Below are 19041 nucleotides of genomic sequence, written 5' to 3'. Positions count from 1 at the left end.
ACAAAACTTTCTTTCAATTATTCACGATTCTATTCTTGTGTATTCTTACATATTAAAAAAAGAAATATGCAGGTGTCTCTAAATTGCTAAAAGATTGCTATTTAGATTTTAGGCTTAGGTTTAGATTTTCACATTAGATAAGCATATGCAGATACATGTCTACTACTATCAATCAAAAGCATAACCACATAAAGGATTTTTTGACTATACATTTAGCAATAATGGCAAAGTCTACTTACAATTTTAGACACAGCAAGCTTCCACTTTATCTTGCTCTTTTATTTGTTTGGCTCTTGCTTTTTCAAGCAGGTAATAATTTATTTTCTACAGAATGTTGGGGTAGTTCATGAATAATGAATGAGTGAGAGTGAGGGGAATCATCCAATTATAAAGCAGCACAAGTAGCAAGATGGCGGTTATCATTTCACTATACTTCGCATGTATGTTGCGAAAAAATATAGGGTAAAGGAGTGCAGCTATGTCTCCTAAGTTGACAGAAACATTGTACACTTATTTAAGTCAAAAAGAGACCAATTCTATTCATTACATATCCATTCTACGCAGAATGTCAGCCAAATGTAATTATCCTAGCATTTCAGTCACAGGTTTTTCTTTTGTGGTTGCTGAATTAATGGCTTTACTGCATCATGCAAATGTAACGTGAGGTGAAATTGGCTAATATTATTTACTTTACTTTAGATTGACATAAATTCCAATATCAGTAAAAAAAATATATCTAATCATCCCCAGTAATTAAATAAAATACTTCCCAACACAGTCACATAACTAACAGTCAAGTGGTACAAGTAAGAATGATTTTCTATTAGTAGAATTAAATTTTTATGAAATGTGTTTCTTGTTATTTGTATTCAATTACTTTTATTCTTATGTTTTATTATTATTTATTTTTTAAGCACACCACAGAGGTTGCTAATCTGTACAAATAATAACTCTGGAATGACAGAACGCTGGTTTGTATTCTGGCATAATCTGGCATTGGGTAAAATCAATAAGAAAACAATCCATTTCATACTTTATGCTTTTTTATACTTGTAAATGAGATAAACACGACTGCTGTCGCATAGCTCCAATGTAATTAGTCACTTATCATTGTCATGATGGAAAGAATTTGCTGCACTGCTGCTTGTTGAAGATGAAATGTAGTAAACTTAGCCAGTTGATCAGTCTTGATCTTGAAAAGAAAACTTTTTCAATGAAGCACAGATGAAAACTGAGCTTCTTTCATACACGTGTTTCATCACTGTGATCGATTGTTTTCAATCATCAGGTACAGAACTAAAAAAATTATATTGGACTAATATATTAAACAAATTTCCATTTGGGGAGATTTTACTGTAACTTCACTACATTCTAAAGCCAAATATCTTACTTTTTACTCAACTACATTTTGCGACATGAGTTGTTCTTTTTTATTTACCAGTGGAAAAAAGCGAAACTGGTCGCGCACGCAGCAAGCGACCGATCATGGTAGAGCGAGCTCTCTGTTTCGAACTTGTTTCGATTGCATTTTGATGGTATTTATCTAATCTATATTCTATTAATAGATCGGTGCACTTAAAAGCGACATTAGAGTCTTTTCACATAAGCTGATCAAGCAAGAGTCTTGCGACACAAATAGGATAATATGAACATTATAGCTGTCATAAATCGTGTGAAAGTTTGAAGTTTACTTAATGTATCGCTTCATTAATGACATAACAATCGAGTACATGGTTTTGTGCACTTTGTCCACCTTTGCAACAGCTCCTTCATCAAAATGCAGTGACTTTTGCATTATCATGGCGTTGCAGCAAGCAATCGCCCTCTGATTGGATAAAGCCGCGCGCTCACTGCGCATGCGCGTGAACGATCCGCGAGCCCTCGCGGCTCACGCGAAGGGTTAATTTTTCCCTCACTCACTTCCTTGCACGTGAGGGTATCACGTGACAGCAGTCTCGTGACGCGTTGTTGCTTGTTTTTTTTGGCCAGCCGAAGCAGCAGGTACTTCATGTTACAAAAAAAAATAAGAAAATAAATACGGGCTGTTTATTTGTTTTTATTTAGTGGTTGACTGGTTATGGGATTAATGCAGGTTGAGAGCTTTTCCCCGCTGTGAAAGACGCAGAATTAGCTTAGCATAAGGACTTGCTAGTCGGCTAGTATAACCCGGTCAGCTGATAGACAGATATTTCCATTCATTACTAATACTAACGTTTTGTTTTATGTCTTCTTGAAATATTATATTTAGCTGGCAAGTTAGCAAACGATTCGTTTATGTGTCTCTCAAATGCTCGCATACAAATGACAATATCATATATCAGTGTATAGTGCTGGTGTATTGAGGATGAAGACTGTGGCCTGAGACGGTGCAGTGTGTTGCCTATAGGGGTTCACTTTTCTGTTTGTCCCCCCTGTAGCTGAAGAAGTCACCGGTTCATTCCCGAGGTGAATAACAAGCCAGGATTTGGAGATGGATATCCGAGGAGCAGTGGACGCTGCTGTCCCGACCAACATCATCGCTGCCAAGGCGGCTGAGGTCCGAGCCAACAAGGTCAACTGGCAGTCCTACTTACAGTAAGTCCCTTTTAAATAGAAATGCAAAGTATCTTCTTGTTTATCATCATCATGACTATCATTTTAGTTTTTTCCTCTGCAAACTGTCACCACAAAGTTATAGGATATACAATTGTTTATGTAACTGTATTATTACACGCTGTGCATATATTTGCATATTTAGCAGCACTTGTCAATTTGCATAATTGCTATTGTTTGCCTTTTTGGTAGATGCTAAACTGCATTTTGTTGCTATGTAATAACTAACTAATAAACAGTATCTATCCATCCATCCATACATTCATATCTAAACCCTCCTGTTGTGTTACGTCAAATCTGAGTGATATACAAGTTTCGGCTCTAAAAAGAAAGTGTAGAAGATTTCATCCGTTTTGAACACGCACTATTCGGTTGCATGACATTTTCACTTCACTCAAATCACGAGAGCCATGAACATTTATTTTGCATATTTTACAGTGGAAGATCTGACCTCAAGCCTACTTAACATCTTCCCTAAAGCGTGGAGGTTATTTTAAGACTAAATGTGGAATGGTGATGTTCAAAAGCATTAAAGAATTAATCTTATGGTCAGGTGTCCACAAACTTTTGGCCGTAAAGTGAATTTCCATAAGAAAATTCATCTTTAAACTAAACCTCTTTAGTTTGATTACGAAGGATTATTTTTTATATACAGTAAAAAAAAAAAAAAAAAAAAACAAACAAACAAATATATATATATATATATATATATATGTGTGTGTGTGTGTGTGTGTGTGTGTGTGTATACATATATATATACATACACATACATACATACATACATACATACATACATACATACGTGCACATTCCTACTGTTCTGATTTTATTCTTTTAGTTTAGACAATTGTACCGAATCCATTTTTTTTTTCATACTTCCCCTGGATTTTCTTCAAAAACAGGAACTAAACAGTTTTCTTAAATGACAAAGATGGTCTCAGTGTCTTGTGACACTTTGTGTGTGTCCGTGTGTCCGTGTGTGTGTGTGTGTCCGTGTGTCCGTGTGTGTCCGTGTGTGTGTGTGTGTGTGTGTGTGTGTGCGTGCGCATATGTGCAGCTTATTTATGTCAAATAGATTCGTTTTAACGATTGAAAACTAGCTCATTTTATTAGAATTTATGATTTATTGACGTCTTACTTAAAGAGTCACAAAGAAATTCACCTTACAATTCATTTATTTATTTATTTTCTCTTTTTTTCTTTACTTTACTGACTTTATTATCACATACAACATCACCATGGTGTGAAATTTAATTATAAGCGGGTTGTTAACTTCACTCTTCAACATTTTTCCCCCTGTTGTAACATGAAGTAAATCAAGTGATTTAAATCTGTCTGTATTGCATAAGTTTGGAACGTACTACTTTTCAGCGGTTGCGAAAAGCCTTTCGTTTATATAACACTTTAACACAGTGTGTGGTATGAAAATGTACAAGATGATCTACAAACACTTCTAACTGTTTTGATGTAATTACTGTTGTAGAAAGGTAAACAGGACAACATTTTATTTCCTGATAAATATGATGGTGTGTGTGTGTGCATGTGTGTTGGTCATTTCCATAGGTTAAATATATTTAAGAGACATAATAGTGAAGTACATTTATTCCAAGGATCAACTTAAAAAAAAAGTGTTTGTCCCACAAAATCTAAAAGCAGAAGGTCTCTGGCTGTTCTGCAACATGGGCTGTGCTGTCAGCTGGAAAGCAGTTAGGAGTTAATTGCCTCATTTTAACAGCGCATTCTAAAAGGGGCTTTGGACAAACTTTCTTTCGTTTATCCAGCTAATAAATAGTATTTGGTCGCATGCAGTGGTAACGCATGTTTTAAATTAATCTGCTGGTTCATTCCAGATAATTATAATGATATATTATCTCATCTGTCATGCGTCACACCTAAAAGAAACTCACGGTTCCAGCGAACATATGATGTCCCGACCGGTGCGAATTGGACAAACGAGTCGTGGGCAGACAAAATAAACGAATGAGTCACAGGCAGCGTGAAATAAACGAACGAGTTGTGGTCAGCATGTATTGAAAATCTTGACCTGCACAATTATTATAGTTTAAGCCTCCATTTTTATAATTTTTTTTCTCTTTTGTTGTTTTACGCTGAACTTCATTTGTGTTGGAAGAACTTTTGTGTTTGAAAAGGAAATTGAAATGAAGCTTTAGAAATCTCTGGATGTGAAATAAAACCTAATAAAAGGGTCTTTGGACTTCATGAGCACACATGTGGCCGCTTTTAATTATCAAGACAAAAACATTAGTTACCTTTTGTAATTTTGTATAATGTGGAATTTCAAAAGCCACACTTTTTTTTTTTAAATCTTGTGCTTCTCATTTTAGCCCTCATACACTCCTACCGGGCTCTGAAATATACATTTATAATGCCAGATTTTCAGTGATTTCTTACTACAGTCTTTGACTGTTGTCTAAGTCTAACTTTTATCTTCTGTATAAAATAACTTTGTATTGAATTTTTACACTCGCTGACCACTTTATTAGGAACTCATTCACGCATTTTTCCAAGCAGCCAATCATGAGGGTGGAACTATGTGTGAAATGGGGTTTAAGATATGATCAATTATAAACTGATGATCAGGTGACATTGTTCCAACCTTTAACCGTCCAGTTTTGTTGAACCTGCGTCCACTCTGAATCTGTATCCTCAGATTCCTGTTCTTGAGAGTGGAACCTGGTGTAGTATTTGGAATATGGCATAAGGCCGTTCTCCTCAATATTTATACATGTTGAGAAGACTTTCTTCCATCAGCTCGAAAATTTCTGTCAATTCTTTTTTGGCCTTTTCAATGAAGGCATTTCACTGAATGTTTTTTGCAACTTGTCTAAAGTTTGTTATGCTGGAACAGCCTATGAGATTTTTTAAATACAGTAATTCCCGTTTATCACGGTGGTTACGTTAAAAAATTCCCCGCGATGAACGGACGCCACCCCAAAAATGCTTTAAAAAAAATAAAATAAAATGTTTAAGCCATAAATTATCCTCCCACACACAGGAACTTTTGCAAGAATATAGCGAGATGAATTTTGTGTAAATTGGAAGAAATACAGTACACTGCATCACATTTACATGTACATGTACAGCATGCAGTTCTGTAGTAGCCTATGTGTAGTTTCTCTGCTTGTTTATCAGTTGACGTGTCCTGTGACGTCAAAAAAGAGGCCGAGTTAAAGATGCACGTCACCGTAATCTTTTTTTACTGTACTGTATTAACATTTTACGAGATTAAAGCAGGGGATTACTGTACTCAAAAGAGCCAGTCATCCGTGCCATATTACATTTGATCAGAATCAGGTTTATTGGCCAAGTGTGTTGACAAACAAGGAATTTAGTTCCAGCTATTGGTGAATCAAAAGTACAGACCAAGACTATACAAAACTATACAGATTAAATATGACCACAATATAGAGTATATTTCCTATTCTGTTTGACAGAAAGAGTGAGTTGTGTAATTATATGTTCTCCTGAGTCATTGCTTAATTGAACTATCTTTGTTTGTAATTACAGGTGTTTTCTGGAAACTTTTTGCATTTAAATCCTAATATGTTTCCAGCTGACTGTCGATTAACAGCTATTTTCAGCTATAGATTTGAACACATCCCGATGCTTGGGTTTGAACCCTCCAGTGTATCTTTGTAAATAAGTACACTAATGCCTTTCAAGCTCTGTCTCGAACAATTGTTCTCCATGAAAATATCATGATCAGTGACATTGAATGCTGCATTTAGGTTCTTACAGTATCCAAGGAGAACCATGTCTACAACCAGTAGGCCACTAAAAACAATTAGCAAAATGTTGATTCTGTCCATTGATGCCCCCCATAAGCCTTAATGCTTCAAGAGACCAGACTGAAATCATGAAATTGTGCATATATGTATGCATTCATTCATTTATTCATTCATTCATTCATTCTTTCATTCATTCGCTGAACATTATTCCCAAATTGGTCCTACTAAATCAAGGTCATAAAGCTTAAACTCCATGGAATTATTGGATTATGTTTGTTATTAGATGATAGAATAGAAACTACTGGATCAGTGACAACCTGTAGCTCGTACTGAAGAATTATTATTAAGAGATTTCAAAATGTATCTAATAAATTAAATTAAGAAAAAAAAAAAAAGGCCATGCTGTGTGAAGACACCACACATTATAATATCCACTCACACTGCTGAGAGACTTGTTTGAGGACATCCCACTGTTATGTCTTAATGATTGTTTTTTTCTTCACATTAAGTGGGACAATACTGTCCAAGGAAGACAAGGCAGTTGTGAGTGGGGGAAAAAAAATTGGCAATACATATGAGGAAAATATATAAAAATCCTAAATCTCAGAATTCTGGAATAATTTCCATTCGCTTTAGTGAAATGTTTTATTTATTATTATGATAATAGAGTTCGGATGAGGTATACTGTGGCATTATAAATTAAATCGCACTCCGTTCTGCTTTCAGAGGAATTCATTCACCCGTCAATTTGATTGTCCTTTTAAAGCTAAATAAAATGTGTGCCTGCCATGGTCAATTCCATTTCCATCAGCTCTGTGCAGCAATTCAATTCCCAGCTCCTTATCAGCTTGGAAAAGCCTCTCAGACACATCTTATAATGGACAGCTTTGTATTGATCTGCAGTGACCCTTCCTTCTAAGTGGACAAGTTGAGCCAAATCATGCCAGAAAAATGCCCACATGGTATAACAGAGTCACACAACCTCCTCAGTAGTGGTTAAGCATTCAGGTACTTTTCTTTTGCATGCAAATGTGAAATATTGACATTTTACACAATTCTTTTGCATAATGATGGATTTCATGACTGGTTTGTGCACTACAGCTTTACCCACCCCCTGTTTATTTTGACAGATAGCTTATCGTTTCCTGCAATTACATTCTCAGTCACCCGAAGAACAGTTATTTACGCACACTCGTATGCAGTCATGCATGTGTACTCTTGACCACAAAATCCAGCCTAGTTTACTACGGATTTTTTCCACAGAACTAAAAGCACGTCAGATGGATGTCTGCTGAGTCACTGTTCCTACTGAAACACAATTTCCGCCATTTCTACAGAAACTCTTCTTATCCTTTCCCCAATAATCCCCAAACTCTCTTAGACCTTTAGACCATCTGCACGTTTTCAGCGGATTTTAGGTCAGGGGAATGGAAAAGCCATATCACATGTCGATTCTGTTGTCAGCTGAACAATTCGTGTGGATTTGGTGGTTATGCATTTCAACACTGAAATTCTTTCTTTACCCTGGTTTAGCCCTGGAGTAGACAGGGTTAAGGGCCTTGCTCAAGGGCCCAAAAGCATCTTCCGATCAGTAACCCAGAACCTAAACCATTAAACTACCACTTAAAAGCTTTCCCCAATTATGGTACTTGTTTTCGGGGTAACTACAGAGGGTTTACTTGAATTCGCTTTTGTTTAGGGGCCAGATGATCTCAGGAGAAGACTGCGAGTTCATCAAGAAGTTTGAGGTCGCTCATTCTGAGCAGAAGCAGGCAATTCTGACGAACGAAGGACATCAGGTCGGTTGTGATTTATATGTTTGTTGATTATTCGGTAATAAGTACTAAATGTACTGAAGGTTAATACATTTTCAACACGTTAATGGAAGGATCGTTTTTGTAGGTAAAACATCAAAGCTTTTAATGATCGTGTTCACCAGAAAGACTTTCATACCTTCTGGGAATGAATGTTCGTGTTTGCACTACTGTTTTAAAAATCAGTGTTTGTTTGCAGTGTGCAAAGACTTTTCTTAACCTAATGGCTCACATATCGAAGGAGCAGACGGTTCAGTACATCTTAACCTTGATCGATGACACTTTGCAGGTACGATACACTCACTCACAAACATAATAAGCGTATACAATAAATGTGTATATATATAATAGTAGGTGCTGACCTTCACTTATTACCTGAAGTATCTGTTTAAACATTGTAGTTTCAAGAGGAAATCTATTTAGAGGTCACCATGTTGGTTTTAGCTGCGATCACACCTTTTTTATTCAATTGGACAATTCTGACGAAAAGATCGCACAAATACAAGCTAACAGCTTCAGTTAATATTCACGTTAAACATCAGAATGGGAAAGATTGAATCTATGTGAAAACAGTCGATGTCAGGTGGATTGGTTGCGCTGTTTCATAAACAGCTCATCTGGTAATGGAACTTCCATAGACAGCAGTCTCTGGAGTGACACAGAATTATGCATTAAATGAACTTTAGTTTTGAGGAAGAAACCTCTTGTTTATGAGCGAGGACAGAGAAGAGTGGTTGTGGTCAATAGTTATTTTTAAAAGCTGAATTGAATTGGTTGAGCAGTGCTGAGCAGGAAAACATATCAGAACTGGACACTGAAGCAACTGTAAGCATAGGCATGAAACCACACACCAACCAGGCATAACATTATGAAGAGAATAGCACTGATTTATCTCTTCAACATGGCATCTGTTAGTGGGTGGTATATATTAGGCAGCAAGTGATCATTGTGTCCTCAAAGTTGACTATTCAAAGCAGGAAAAATGGGGGACAAGGGACAGATTGTGACGGCTAGACAACTGGGTCAGAGGGGTCCCTGGTGGTCGAGTGTTTTGGATGCGGCGCTCTCACTGCTGCGGCCCGGGTTTGATCCCCGGTCAGGGAACCAACCCCAGCCACTCTTAGTGCCGGTCCCAAGCCCGGATAAATGGGGAGGGTTGCCTTAGGAAGGGCATCCAGCATAAAAACATGTGCCAAATCAAACATCATCTCCTAAACTGCAGCTCTTGTGAGGCGTTTTCCGGTCTGCAGTGTCTATCAAAAGTGTTCCAAGGGAGAAACAGTGGTGAACCGGCAACAGGGTCCATTGATGCAAGTGGGGAGCGAAGGCTGGCCCGTGGGTGGTCCATACAGCAGACGAGCTGCTGTAGATTAAATTGCTGAGGAAGTTAACGCTGTAATTAATCAATGGGTCAGGACTGTTTTGGCAGCAATAGGGGGGACCCACACAATATTAGGCATGTGGTCATAAATGTATGCCTGATCAGTGGCCATAATGTTAAGTCACTTTAGCTTTTGACTTGATTTTATGCATTGTGCTGCCTGTGTGATCAGCTGCTTGGATAATTGCATGGAAGAGCAGGTGTACAAGTGTTTCTGATGAAGTGCTTAAGGAATTATGTAAATCCTACCAAGATTTAGGTACTACCACGTTTGTTTGATAATGAGCCGTTCATGCACCTAGTGGCTAAAAATACTTCATTTTCTTTGAGGTTTTAACTGTATATACGTGTCACCAGTAAATTTAGAAAATGGTGTTGCCAAAGTGGTACGTTTTAACTGCGTTACAATTTTCAGCATTTCACCAGCGCAATTCAGCATCTGGGAGTCCGCTTTGAATTTTAACACTTCGGTCACCTCTCACACATCTGACAGTTTAGTGGTGCAAATAAAAAAAAAAATCATAAATGGTCAATATGGCTTTAAATTGCTGGATTAATTGAGTATGCAATTAGGCTTTTATAGTTATTAAAGCATTTTTTATCCCTGTGAGTCCTAAATAAACATTCACGTTTCCACCCAAACCCAGGAAAATCATCAGCGAGTCAACATTTTCTTTGATTATGCCAAGAAGACAAAAAACACCGCCTGGTCATATTTCCTGCCTATGCTGAACCGCCAGGACCTTTTCACCGTTCACATGGTAAGTTATTAAAGCAAACACTACTGCAATTAGATGATCGAAATTCATTTTCCCTAACAGCCACCAGACACTCTGAGTAAATTGTGTCTGCTTTAATTACTCGCCCAGATTGTCTTCTATTATTGAGTCGCTCCTAAAGACATAAGCAGCAATTACGATGACCAGACACATGAAATTTAAAAAGTGCCATGTTCTTGGCCATGAACTTCTTTTCAATTATTTATTTATTTAAATTTCTGCAAATGCCAGTTGTCATCAGTCATGATCATGCCTACAGCCATGTGATTTTTGATGGGCTAGGGCAGCGGTCCCCAACCTTTTTTTGGGAGAAGAGAGAATCCCGTCATTTTCCAAAATAAGACATCGTTCAGAATCATATAATAAATAAAACAGAAATAATGTAAGTTATGAATTCTTTCCCGGCGGCCCGGTACCAATTGACCCACGGACCTGGGGGTTGGGGACCACTGGTCTAGGGTGCTTGGATGTTTTGTTCTCAAATAGGAAAACACGCTATACGGACAAACGTGTTGGGACACCTATGCTTCCCAGCCATGTGCGATTCTTCCCCAAAACTGTCATCACAAAGTTGGAGACACACAATTGCATAGGATGTGTTTTGGTGCCCCAAACCTGCTCCAGCATGCTCCATGTTGATGTGGTTTGCATGGGTTGGAGTGAAAGCTCTTGAATGGCCTGATATAAAGCTCTGACCTCAACTCTACTGAACACCTTCGGAATAAATTGGAATGCTAAATGCACCCCATGCCTCTTCACTCTTTTATCAGTACCTGACTTTGCTAACGTCCTTGTGGCTGAGAGAGCAAAAATCTTCACAACTACACTTCACATCTTCTCAGGAGATGTAACAGTACGAAATGGGGACAAAATGTGGAACGGGCTGTTCAAAAAGCTCATTTGAATTTTCTGAGCAGGTGTCCATAAACTTTTGCCATATAGTCTAGATTAGCTATCTTGAGAAAGTTTCAAGTATGAACACTGACTCATCTTTTTGGCAATGGGAGATTAATAATCCTAATAATACTTGATGATTAAAATGTAAAAAAGGACGGCAAGTATTTCTAAAAAATAACAGCGGCGAATGATTAAAAATTGAAAAAAAAAAAATTAACTAGGAATGTATGATTTCGGGGCAATCTCGGAGAAAAACGAAAGAACGTATAAATCATTTTCTTTCTGTTTTGCAGTGTGAGGGTGTGTTTCCCCCGTCCCTGAGAAAAAAAAACAAAAAACACTCTCTGGCATTATTGAATTTCTTTAAAGGTCAAGAGTAAATATCCTCCGAATCCAGAGCGATGTCCTGGGTTTGTTTCTTCAGCCGTGAGTTTATAGAATCAGTACCAATCTGTATTTTGATTTATGCTGCGTATCTCTTTCGGCACACGATCCTCCAAATATTCAACGTTCCAAAAAAAACGGATACGTTTTTCCGTGTCAATTTCATTTTCAATTTTCCGTGCCAATAATAAACACAGGTTTAATATTGTAAACTAAATGTGCAACAGGTTCACACTACAAATTCAGATGCATTACATATACAAAATGAGAAAATGTTCAATTGAATGCATTTTGAATCATCAATTAAAATCGTAATGCGAAATCTGGATTCGAACAGCTGAAACATAATGAGCCCCATATAAAATGCACACTCCTGCTATTTCACACTCATTTTCACTGGGAAATCACAAGAAAAGGTTCATGGAATGGTGAGTGGCGAGAACCTGACTCTCGGCGCATGGAAACAAAAAAAGTCGAGCTGGATACAAATTAGAAGTGGCAGCTGTGTGTCTCTGTCCAATCGTGACAAGTGCCTCAGGCAGCGTGCACATCAAGCAGTGAATTTAAGACACAGGGAACAGAGGGTGAAAAGAAAAACCCACCAGCAAAAACAATTGCGACTGAACCTTCAAATCTCCACTTGACTTGCACTCAGCCTACGGTGCTTTAAACCTGAAAGATGTGTCCGCCTTCCAGTTTACACGAAATCCTTTTAATCATATAAAAGTGCGGATTTCAATTATAGATTAGTTTTATTTCTGTTACCTAGCAACCCACGTGTTATTTGTAATCTTTTAATGCCGTTCAGTCACCTTCTTGCTTTTAACTCGGCAAGCGTTGTCCATATAGGGGTCATGCATAGAGCAGAGTGATACTGCTATAAAAACATTTTGTAGCTGGATCATTGACTTCTGAATCACACTTGGTCAGGGCTTAAGGTTAGTTGTATCCAGTTCACGTTATTTCACTCAGTCAATTTCTCACTGTTCACCACTTGCTTAATTTTTTTGAGCAACCATCTGAAAACCATCTTCCTCGCTAACATTTCACTTGTATCACTTGTAAGGATAACCAGTAATAACCAGTCACCATCAAATTATGAATGAGTGGCGAAAAAATGACTTGTGGATTAAACAATCGCCTGAATGGACCTAATGCAACAAACCATGCTTGAAAACTCGAAAAGACGAATGTGGTCGGAAGACACCTGCTTCGATGTATGTGGAAAAATGCTCACGCCGCATTCTCATTAATCGAAGAGCAGGTTTCATTGGACTTTAGATTTGATTGTACGTAACAACCATAGCACAGCACCAGGTTGTAGCTCAGGTCCAGAGCATCAAGTCCAGTGGTCTAAAACAGCGGTCCCCCAAGGACCCAACGACGGCTTGCCCACTGAGGTTCAGAACATGATTTCTGTATGATCCAGATGATTTCAGATGATTTCTATTAATTTATTATACGTTAACAATGATGCCCGTTTAAAAAGTTTAATTGTAGTTCATTCCCCCTTTATTTTCTCTTGGAAGGGATTGTGGAAAGCATGCAGTTCCTTTGAGAAATCTCATCGTACTGAACTGCTGTAAGGCATCTGAATGCACTTGGATGAGAGTGCTACCTGCCCTCTCTTTTATATTCCTGAGAGACATAGACACTAGAGAAATGACTAGCACTGCTCTAATTGATAGAGGGGAAAGAGGAGAGCTACTCTTCCCACTCATAGAACAGAGCCAATTATGCTCTCTTGGGCCAGGGACGGCTGCAGCCTTTGAACTCTCAATTTCCGGATGATGGAGCAAAAAAACTTTCCAGTGGCACTGATGATATTGTAACTTTATGTGGATTGAATATATGCAGGAATCTCGTGTCATTTTCTTTTTCTTTTTTCGGTCTTGCAGCTGTTAACTTTTTGAACTTTTTTGAACTTGAAGCATTTTTATCTGATGCCAAGATGTTCATGATAAATGTTTTTTTTTCCCCTTTTCTTTTTAGGCTGCCAGGATCATCGCCAAGCTGGCAGCCTGGGGCCGGGATCTGATGGAAGGGAGTGATCTGAACTATTACTTCAACTGGATCAAGACTCAGCTTAGCTCCCAGGTAGAGAAGCGTACTGTATATATGTTTCCATTCCGCAGCATGACAAAATGTGTGTGAGATCAAATTCTATTAATCCCCAAAACAACGATGAGAAGAACATTGACCAAACCCAGTCCACATCACGTTTCACCGCCTTGCACTTTACATACGAGTTCCTTCTAAAGTCGAGCGGTGTGTGATCCTGTACAGGATGTCAGGTATTTCCGTTTTTCATTCAACCCATTGTGTTCTTGGTAAGTGGTGTGGATGGGCATCAAAGTAGTATTGATATTTCAAGACCACATGACTGAAGTGTATTCAGTTGAAAAATGTGCCTTTTGATGTTCTCATAAGCTAATTACTTTGTGCCAAAGCCAGAGCGGCTGCTGGAGTGAACTTCTATTGTGTTCTCCACCTTTCTTTCCAATACTAGAAGCATCATGCAAATTATATATTTTTTTTGTTCTCCTTGTATTTCGGTAGTTTTTAGTGACAAAGTGAATTGCAATAGAAATATTTTTAAGCTCAGTAACTGATCCACATCTACATCAATTACTATGTTTGCAATATTGTATTTTATTTTTTCAAGACATTTTTTTTTTTTTTTTTTTTTTTACTTTTAGTAGTAAGTGGTAGTAAAACAATAAAATGAAGGATCCTTTTGGTGTAAGGATATAAGTAGCATTTAAAATTGCCTATTTACTAAAATGTCGTTATTATTATTATTTTTATTTACACAACAAGGCAACCCTGTTGAACATGGATCAGTTTTTGAGGTGAAAATCTGAGGTGAAAGCACAGATCACAAATCAAATATTTATTATTGGATTGAGCCATAATGTTGATGCCTCCCCCCATCTTTTTACCACACTAATGCATTTTATTAATATGCATGCTGAACTTTGATTTGAAAACATTATTTTAAAATAAAGAAAGAAAAAAATGCTTACAATTCATAGCACTTAAATGAAAGTACCTTTAATGAAGAGGGAAATGCGGCTTTTATGGCTCTGCCTCTCAGCTTTTATTGTATTTTTCCTATATGCAGGACCTGTGACAACAAAAAGCACTCACATTTTCTGTTATGCTAATAAAACACCTCACTGTAATAAAGCAAAAAAAAATTAACATGCTGGATAGAAAACCAAATATGGAAAAAAAAATAAAAACCTTTTAAAGATGCATTCTCATTTGTCTACAATTTAAAAGGCTCTTAGACTACCATACATTTCTTCATTCTCTCCCGTTGTATACAGGGGTGGACGAATGATCTATTCTGCCGAGTTAGCAGAGCACGAGTCCAATTATCAAGGATTAAAAGCAGCAACTAAACCTTAAATGTAATCTTAAATTCAACAGTCAAGCAATGGTTGGAAAAAAAAATAGGCAGTGGAGTTTTGCCCAATATTTAGGAAAGGAAAGATGGTATTTAAGATTATCAGCTATAATTTTTTTTTGCTCAGTGAGCTGTTTTAATATTGCATAGAAATGTACTTACTGTATTATGCACAGTTACTGGTATATACACCAGTTGGTGCGTACGGTCTGTAAACAAACGTATCAAAATGAAACATTTTCTTTTGTGACAATCTGTGGTGAAATAGGGTTTCTGCTTGTTCACCTGGCAACCGTGATTGAAAATCATTACGTACATTCTGTTTGTTGTGGATGCGTGGTCAAACAATTTGCCCAGGTCTGGTTTATTATATAACACTACATAGTGATTCAGTTTGCGTTGTGCACATTTTTATTTTATTTAATTTTTTTATGCACAATACGCAAAAGAACGTTTCTGGAAACCTGACTTTTTGAAAATCTCATTTCACACTTCATTTTTTGTTTCAATTAAGTCCAATCCTTTTTGGAGGCCTGGGGTACAGTCAGTGTTCTAATTCATCCTAAAGGTGGTCTGTAGGGTTGAGATCAGAGCTTTATAGCAGGCCGAAAACGAATCGAACTGTGACTAAAAACCGAGTCATGTCCCACATTTTGTTCACCGTTACACTCCTTACACTCCTAATAAATAATATAATACCAAATACCATCAGTGGCGGGCCGTGCATTTGGTACCTGAGCCTTCAGTGGGGACTTACCCGACTTAATCCACCTCTTAATACCACCACTATCACACCGCAATTATAGAAACCATCAATGCTATACAAAAACGCAATATAACAACGCGACTCATAATTTGCACCGCTCCTCAGAGGTTGTAAGCCAGTGGTATCGCTTGTATTCACTGGTCTGGAAGTGGTGAACAAACCCTTTCCCGGGCTGAGACACGCTAGCTAGCTTCGGGGTTGGCGACCTCTCCTCACGACGTCTAGCTTTTCTTGACAATGTTTTTTTCAGTATGTCCGCAACCAAATCAATTTCTCTTCCTCCATAGGCATAAAAAAAAGTCTAACTCTGATGTATTAATGTGTGCAGAGCTACACACGTGTTTTGCTAGTCGAACTTGGCTGTAAAAGTTTCCCTCTGACCATCCAATCAGAGGACGGAAAAATGCTGACATTACTCTGGGCCAGCTAGCTGAGCTAATTTTCAAGGAGACTATGGTAAAAAGGTTAGCAGTCCTGACTTTGAAGGTCCTGAGCAGATTAGATTGACATGGCAGCACATAGAGGCTGAAATCTGATTGGACAAATAATATAATTTCCACATACACGTACTGGAAGCGGTGCATCCAAGAGAAACGATATGAAAAGAAGAAGATAAACTGTTGGGAATAAATGAATAAAATTTCATGGAAAATATCTTAGACTTTAGGTTGTAAATGTAGGTCAGTGCTTCTGATAGTGTTTAGGCCAGCAGAGAAGGCTTTGCTTGCTCTGACCGCCCGCTACTGAATACCATTTGTTCAGTGGACACAGTGTAATTATTTATTCATTCATCCCCTTGATTGTACTTCCATATTGGATTCCTATATACTCCTATAGATTTCCAATAACCATTCTTACAGCCTAGATTTTGGACAAGAATCAACATTTAAGTTTTTACCTCAGCACACATGCTTTTCTTTTCTGATTTTTTTGTTATCTTTTGTTAGAAACTGCAAGGTACAGAAACAGGAACAGGAACCATCTCTCCCAGTGAAGTAAGTATCTTATAGAGAGGCCTTGGTCAGCTTTCAGAAGGACATCCGTTCTCAATGCGGCATTACCTGACCTCTGCTGCATATCTTTTTCATTCACATGTACTCGATTTCCCCTTTTACCGCTACAGCTCTGCTCCTACTCTCACACTGGTCTCTCTTCATCTAAACCCATGCAGTGCTTTAAATTTTTGGGTTCCCAATCTTCTATTGGTTGATTACGACTTACTCGTTGTAATATGTGAAATTTTTTTCATGCCACTCTTTAATCTGTCGCTATGATGCAAACTGGCATATCCCTAATTCAATTTCCTGTCAGCACTCACAAAATCTCAGCCCACTAATTTGCTGTTCTTCAGAACCCCTCTCCTCTTGAACACTCGCATTGTATGCATAATTCCTTCATGCTGGTCTGCAACGTCACATCTCTGTTCTCCTCTCTCTTTCTTTAGCAGCGATTAATTGAATCTTCTTCCTGCTCTCAGCCTCTCTGCTAACCTTTCTCCATCCAGGTTGCAGACACCACTGTCTTGTTTCTACTGCATTGTGGGAACGTCTGTCTTTAAAAATTTGCATGATCACGATTTTTCCCCCCTAAGGTCTTGCACGTGCTTAGGCGAATGCGAATCGATTGTATTACTTCGGGTGGCCTTGGTTCATTGTGTTCTCTTCTGCTAACTCCTACACAGGATGGCCTTATCCCATGCACCCTTTTCCCTTGCTTCTGTGGATTGTTAATGTTGCTCATCTTCTGACAGTTTTGTCCTATCTGTCTATGTCTTGTGTGCATGTCAATATGTGTGTGCGTTTGTCTACGTTTGTTCGTGTGTATGGTTGTTTTTCCTCCCCCTCCTGCACAGAGCTCTCAGTATGTTCAGTGCGTCGCCGGTTGCCTGCAGCTGATGCTGAGGGTGAACGAGTATAGGTTCGCCTGGGTCGAAGCCGATGGAGTGAACTGGTAAGACTCGGTGCTTTAAATGTTAATACTTTTATCGTTTAATAGCATTCGGTAAAAAAACAACAACATTCGAATGCGTCAATTACCAGACTGACTGATAAGCACTTGAGAAGCACAAATGAGACCAAATGAGCAGTCATGCGAAAAATGCAAGTTTCCCCCCACCTGTTTCCCTTAGTATTTGTTTATACTTACAGACTACAATCCACACAACACAGTCTAATGTTTCTGTCACAGTTTTTAATTCACAGTTTGGTTTAATTTCTGTATAGTTAGGGGGAAGAAATGCAATTTCTGCAAATAAAAAAAATTGCTTGTTGTTTTTTTTTCTTATTTTTTTTTAATAACGCAGTATATAATTATTTACATTTGTGAACATCAACAGTTCACATTTTCAAAGCAATTTTAAATAAAATGCTTACAAATGAATGCAATGCGCTTTTTATGATATTGATTTATTTGCCCAATCGGTTAAATTGGCACAAATTCAATTGATTATATACGATTAAATAATTGGAAAATAATAATAGTAATAGAATTTGTACATTAGTTAGACCCCATTTGCGTAGTGCAGATGTGTATTTAAGTGTGTGTTTGTTTGTTTTACTTTAATATTTAATTTGTTTAAAGATATATTCTATTTAACTGTTCTAAATATTTCAGCATACTTTAACAAATGTCTTTATTTCTTCAATCCTTCATTGATTCACAACCCCGATATGTGAAATTGTCAGGATTTTCTGCTTTTAAGGCTGCAATTTCGTGTAAACACAAAACAGTACTACGGATCATATTTCGGCACGCTACAATTCATATTTCCAGTATACACTTTCGTTTTTTTTTCCCCACACCCCTGGCATTGTATGTTTTCAAGTTTAATAATAATAATAATAATAAAAACAGTCCGCGACCAAACAAACTTGCGGTCCGCCACCTAATACGTTCCTGTGGGTATGTTTCACACATAAAAAGGATTGCATTCGTTACACATGTGCACCCGATTCAAACACGTGTACCGTTACACCCTGTAGATTTGCAGATCAGCGTGGGCTGGAACATGTGTAACATTTGCGCTGTGCTTCTTCTAGCATCACCGCAGTGCTGAGTAACAAGTGCGGCTTCCAGCTTCAGTACCAGATGATCTTCTGCGTTTGGCTTCTGGCCTTCAGCCCTCAGCTGTGCGAGCAGTTGCGCCGGTACAACGTGGTGCCCGCCCTTTCCGACATTCTGCAGGAGTCTGTCAAAGAGAAGGTCACTCGCATCATCCTCGCTGCTTTCAGGGTACGCCAACCTCTGTCACCTGATGCACTTTATCAA

General features: G+C 38.0%; 1 protein-coding gene across 2 annotated transcripts in view; it reads left to right on the top strand.

Moving 5' to 3' along the window:
* The first annotated feature begins 1880 nt into the window (after positions 1-1880).
* Positions 1881-19041, top strand: part of atp6v1h (ATPase H+ transporting V1 subunit H) — a 39112-nt gene continuing 21951 nt past the window's right edge. Inside the window, exons 1-9 of one of the 2 annotated variants that reach the window (XM_046851611.1) lie at positions 1881-2001; positions 2418-2574; positions 8041-8140; positions 8355-8444; positions 10184-10297; positions 13589-13693; positions 16722-16769; positions 17627-17724; positions 18813-19005. In XM_046851611.1, the coding sequence (XP_046707567.1) occupies positions 2471-2574; positions 8041-8140; positions 8355-8444; positions 10184-10297; positions 13589-13693; positions 16722-16769; positions 17627-17724; positions 18813-19005 (852 nt within the window). In that variant the 5' untranslated portion in view covers positions 1881-2001; positions 2418-2470. The remainder of the gene's footprint in view (positions 2002-2417; positions 2575-8040; positions 8141-8354; positions 8445-10183; positions 10298-13588; positions 13694-16721; positions 16770-17626; positions 17725-18812; positions 19006-19041) is intronic. The other variant, XM_046851612.1, reaches the window with a different exon arrangement.

Source organism: Silurus meridionalis, chromosome 6 (genome assembly GCF_014805685.1).
Source record: "Silurus meridionalis isolate SWU-2019-XX chromosome 6, ASM1480568v1, whole genome shotgun sequence".
Taxonomy (NCBI): Eukaryota; Metazoa; Chordata; class Actinopteri; order Siluriformes; family Siluridae; genus Silurus; species Silurus meridionalis.
Note: the sequence above shows the minus strand (reverse complement) of the source record. Positions and strands in the feature narration are given on the sequence as shown.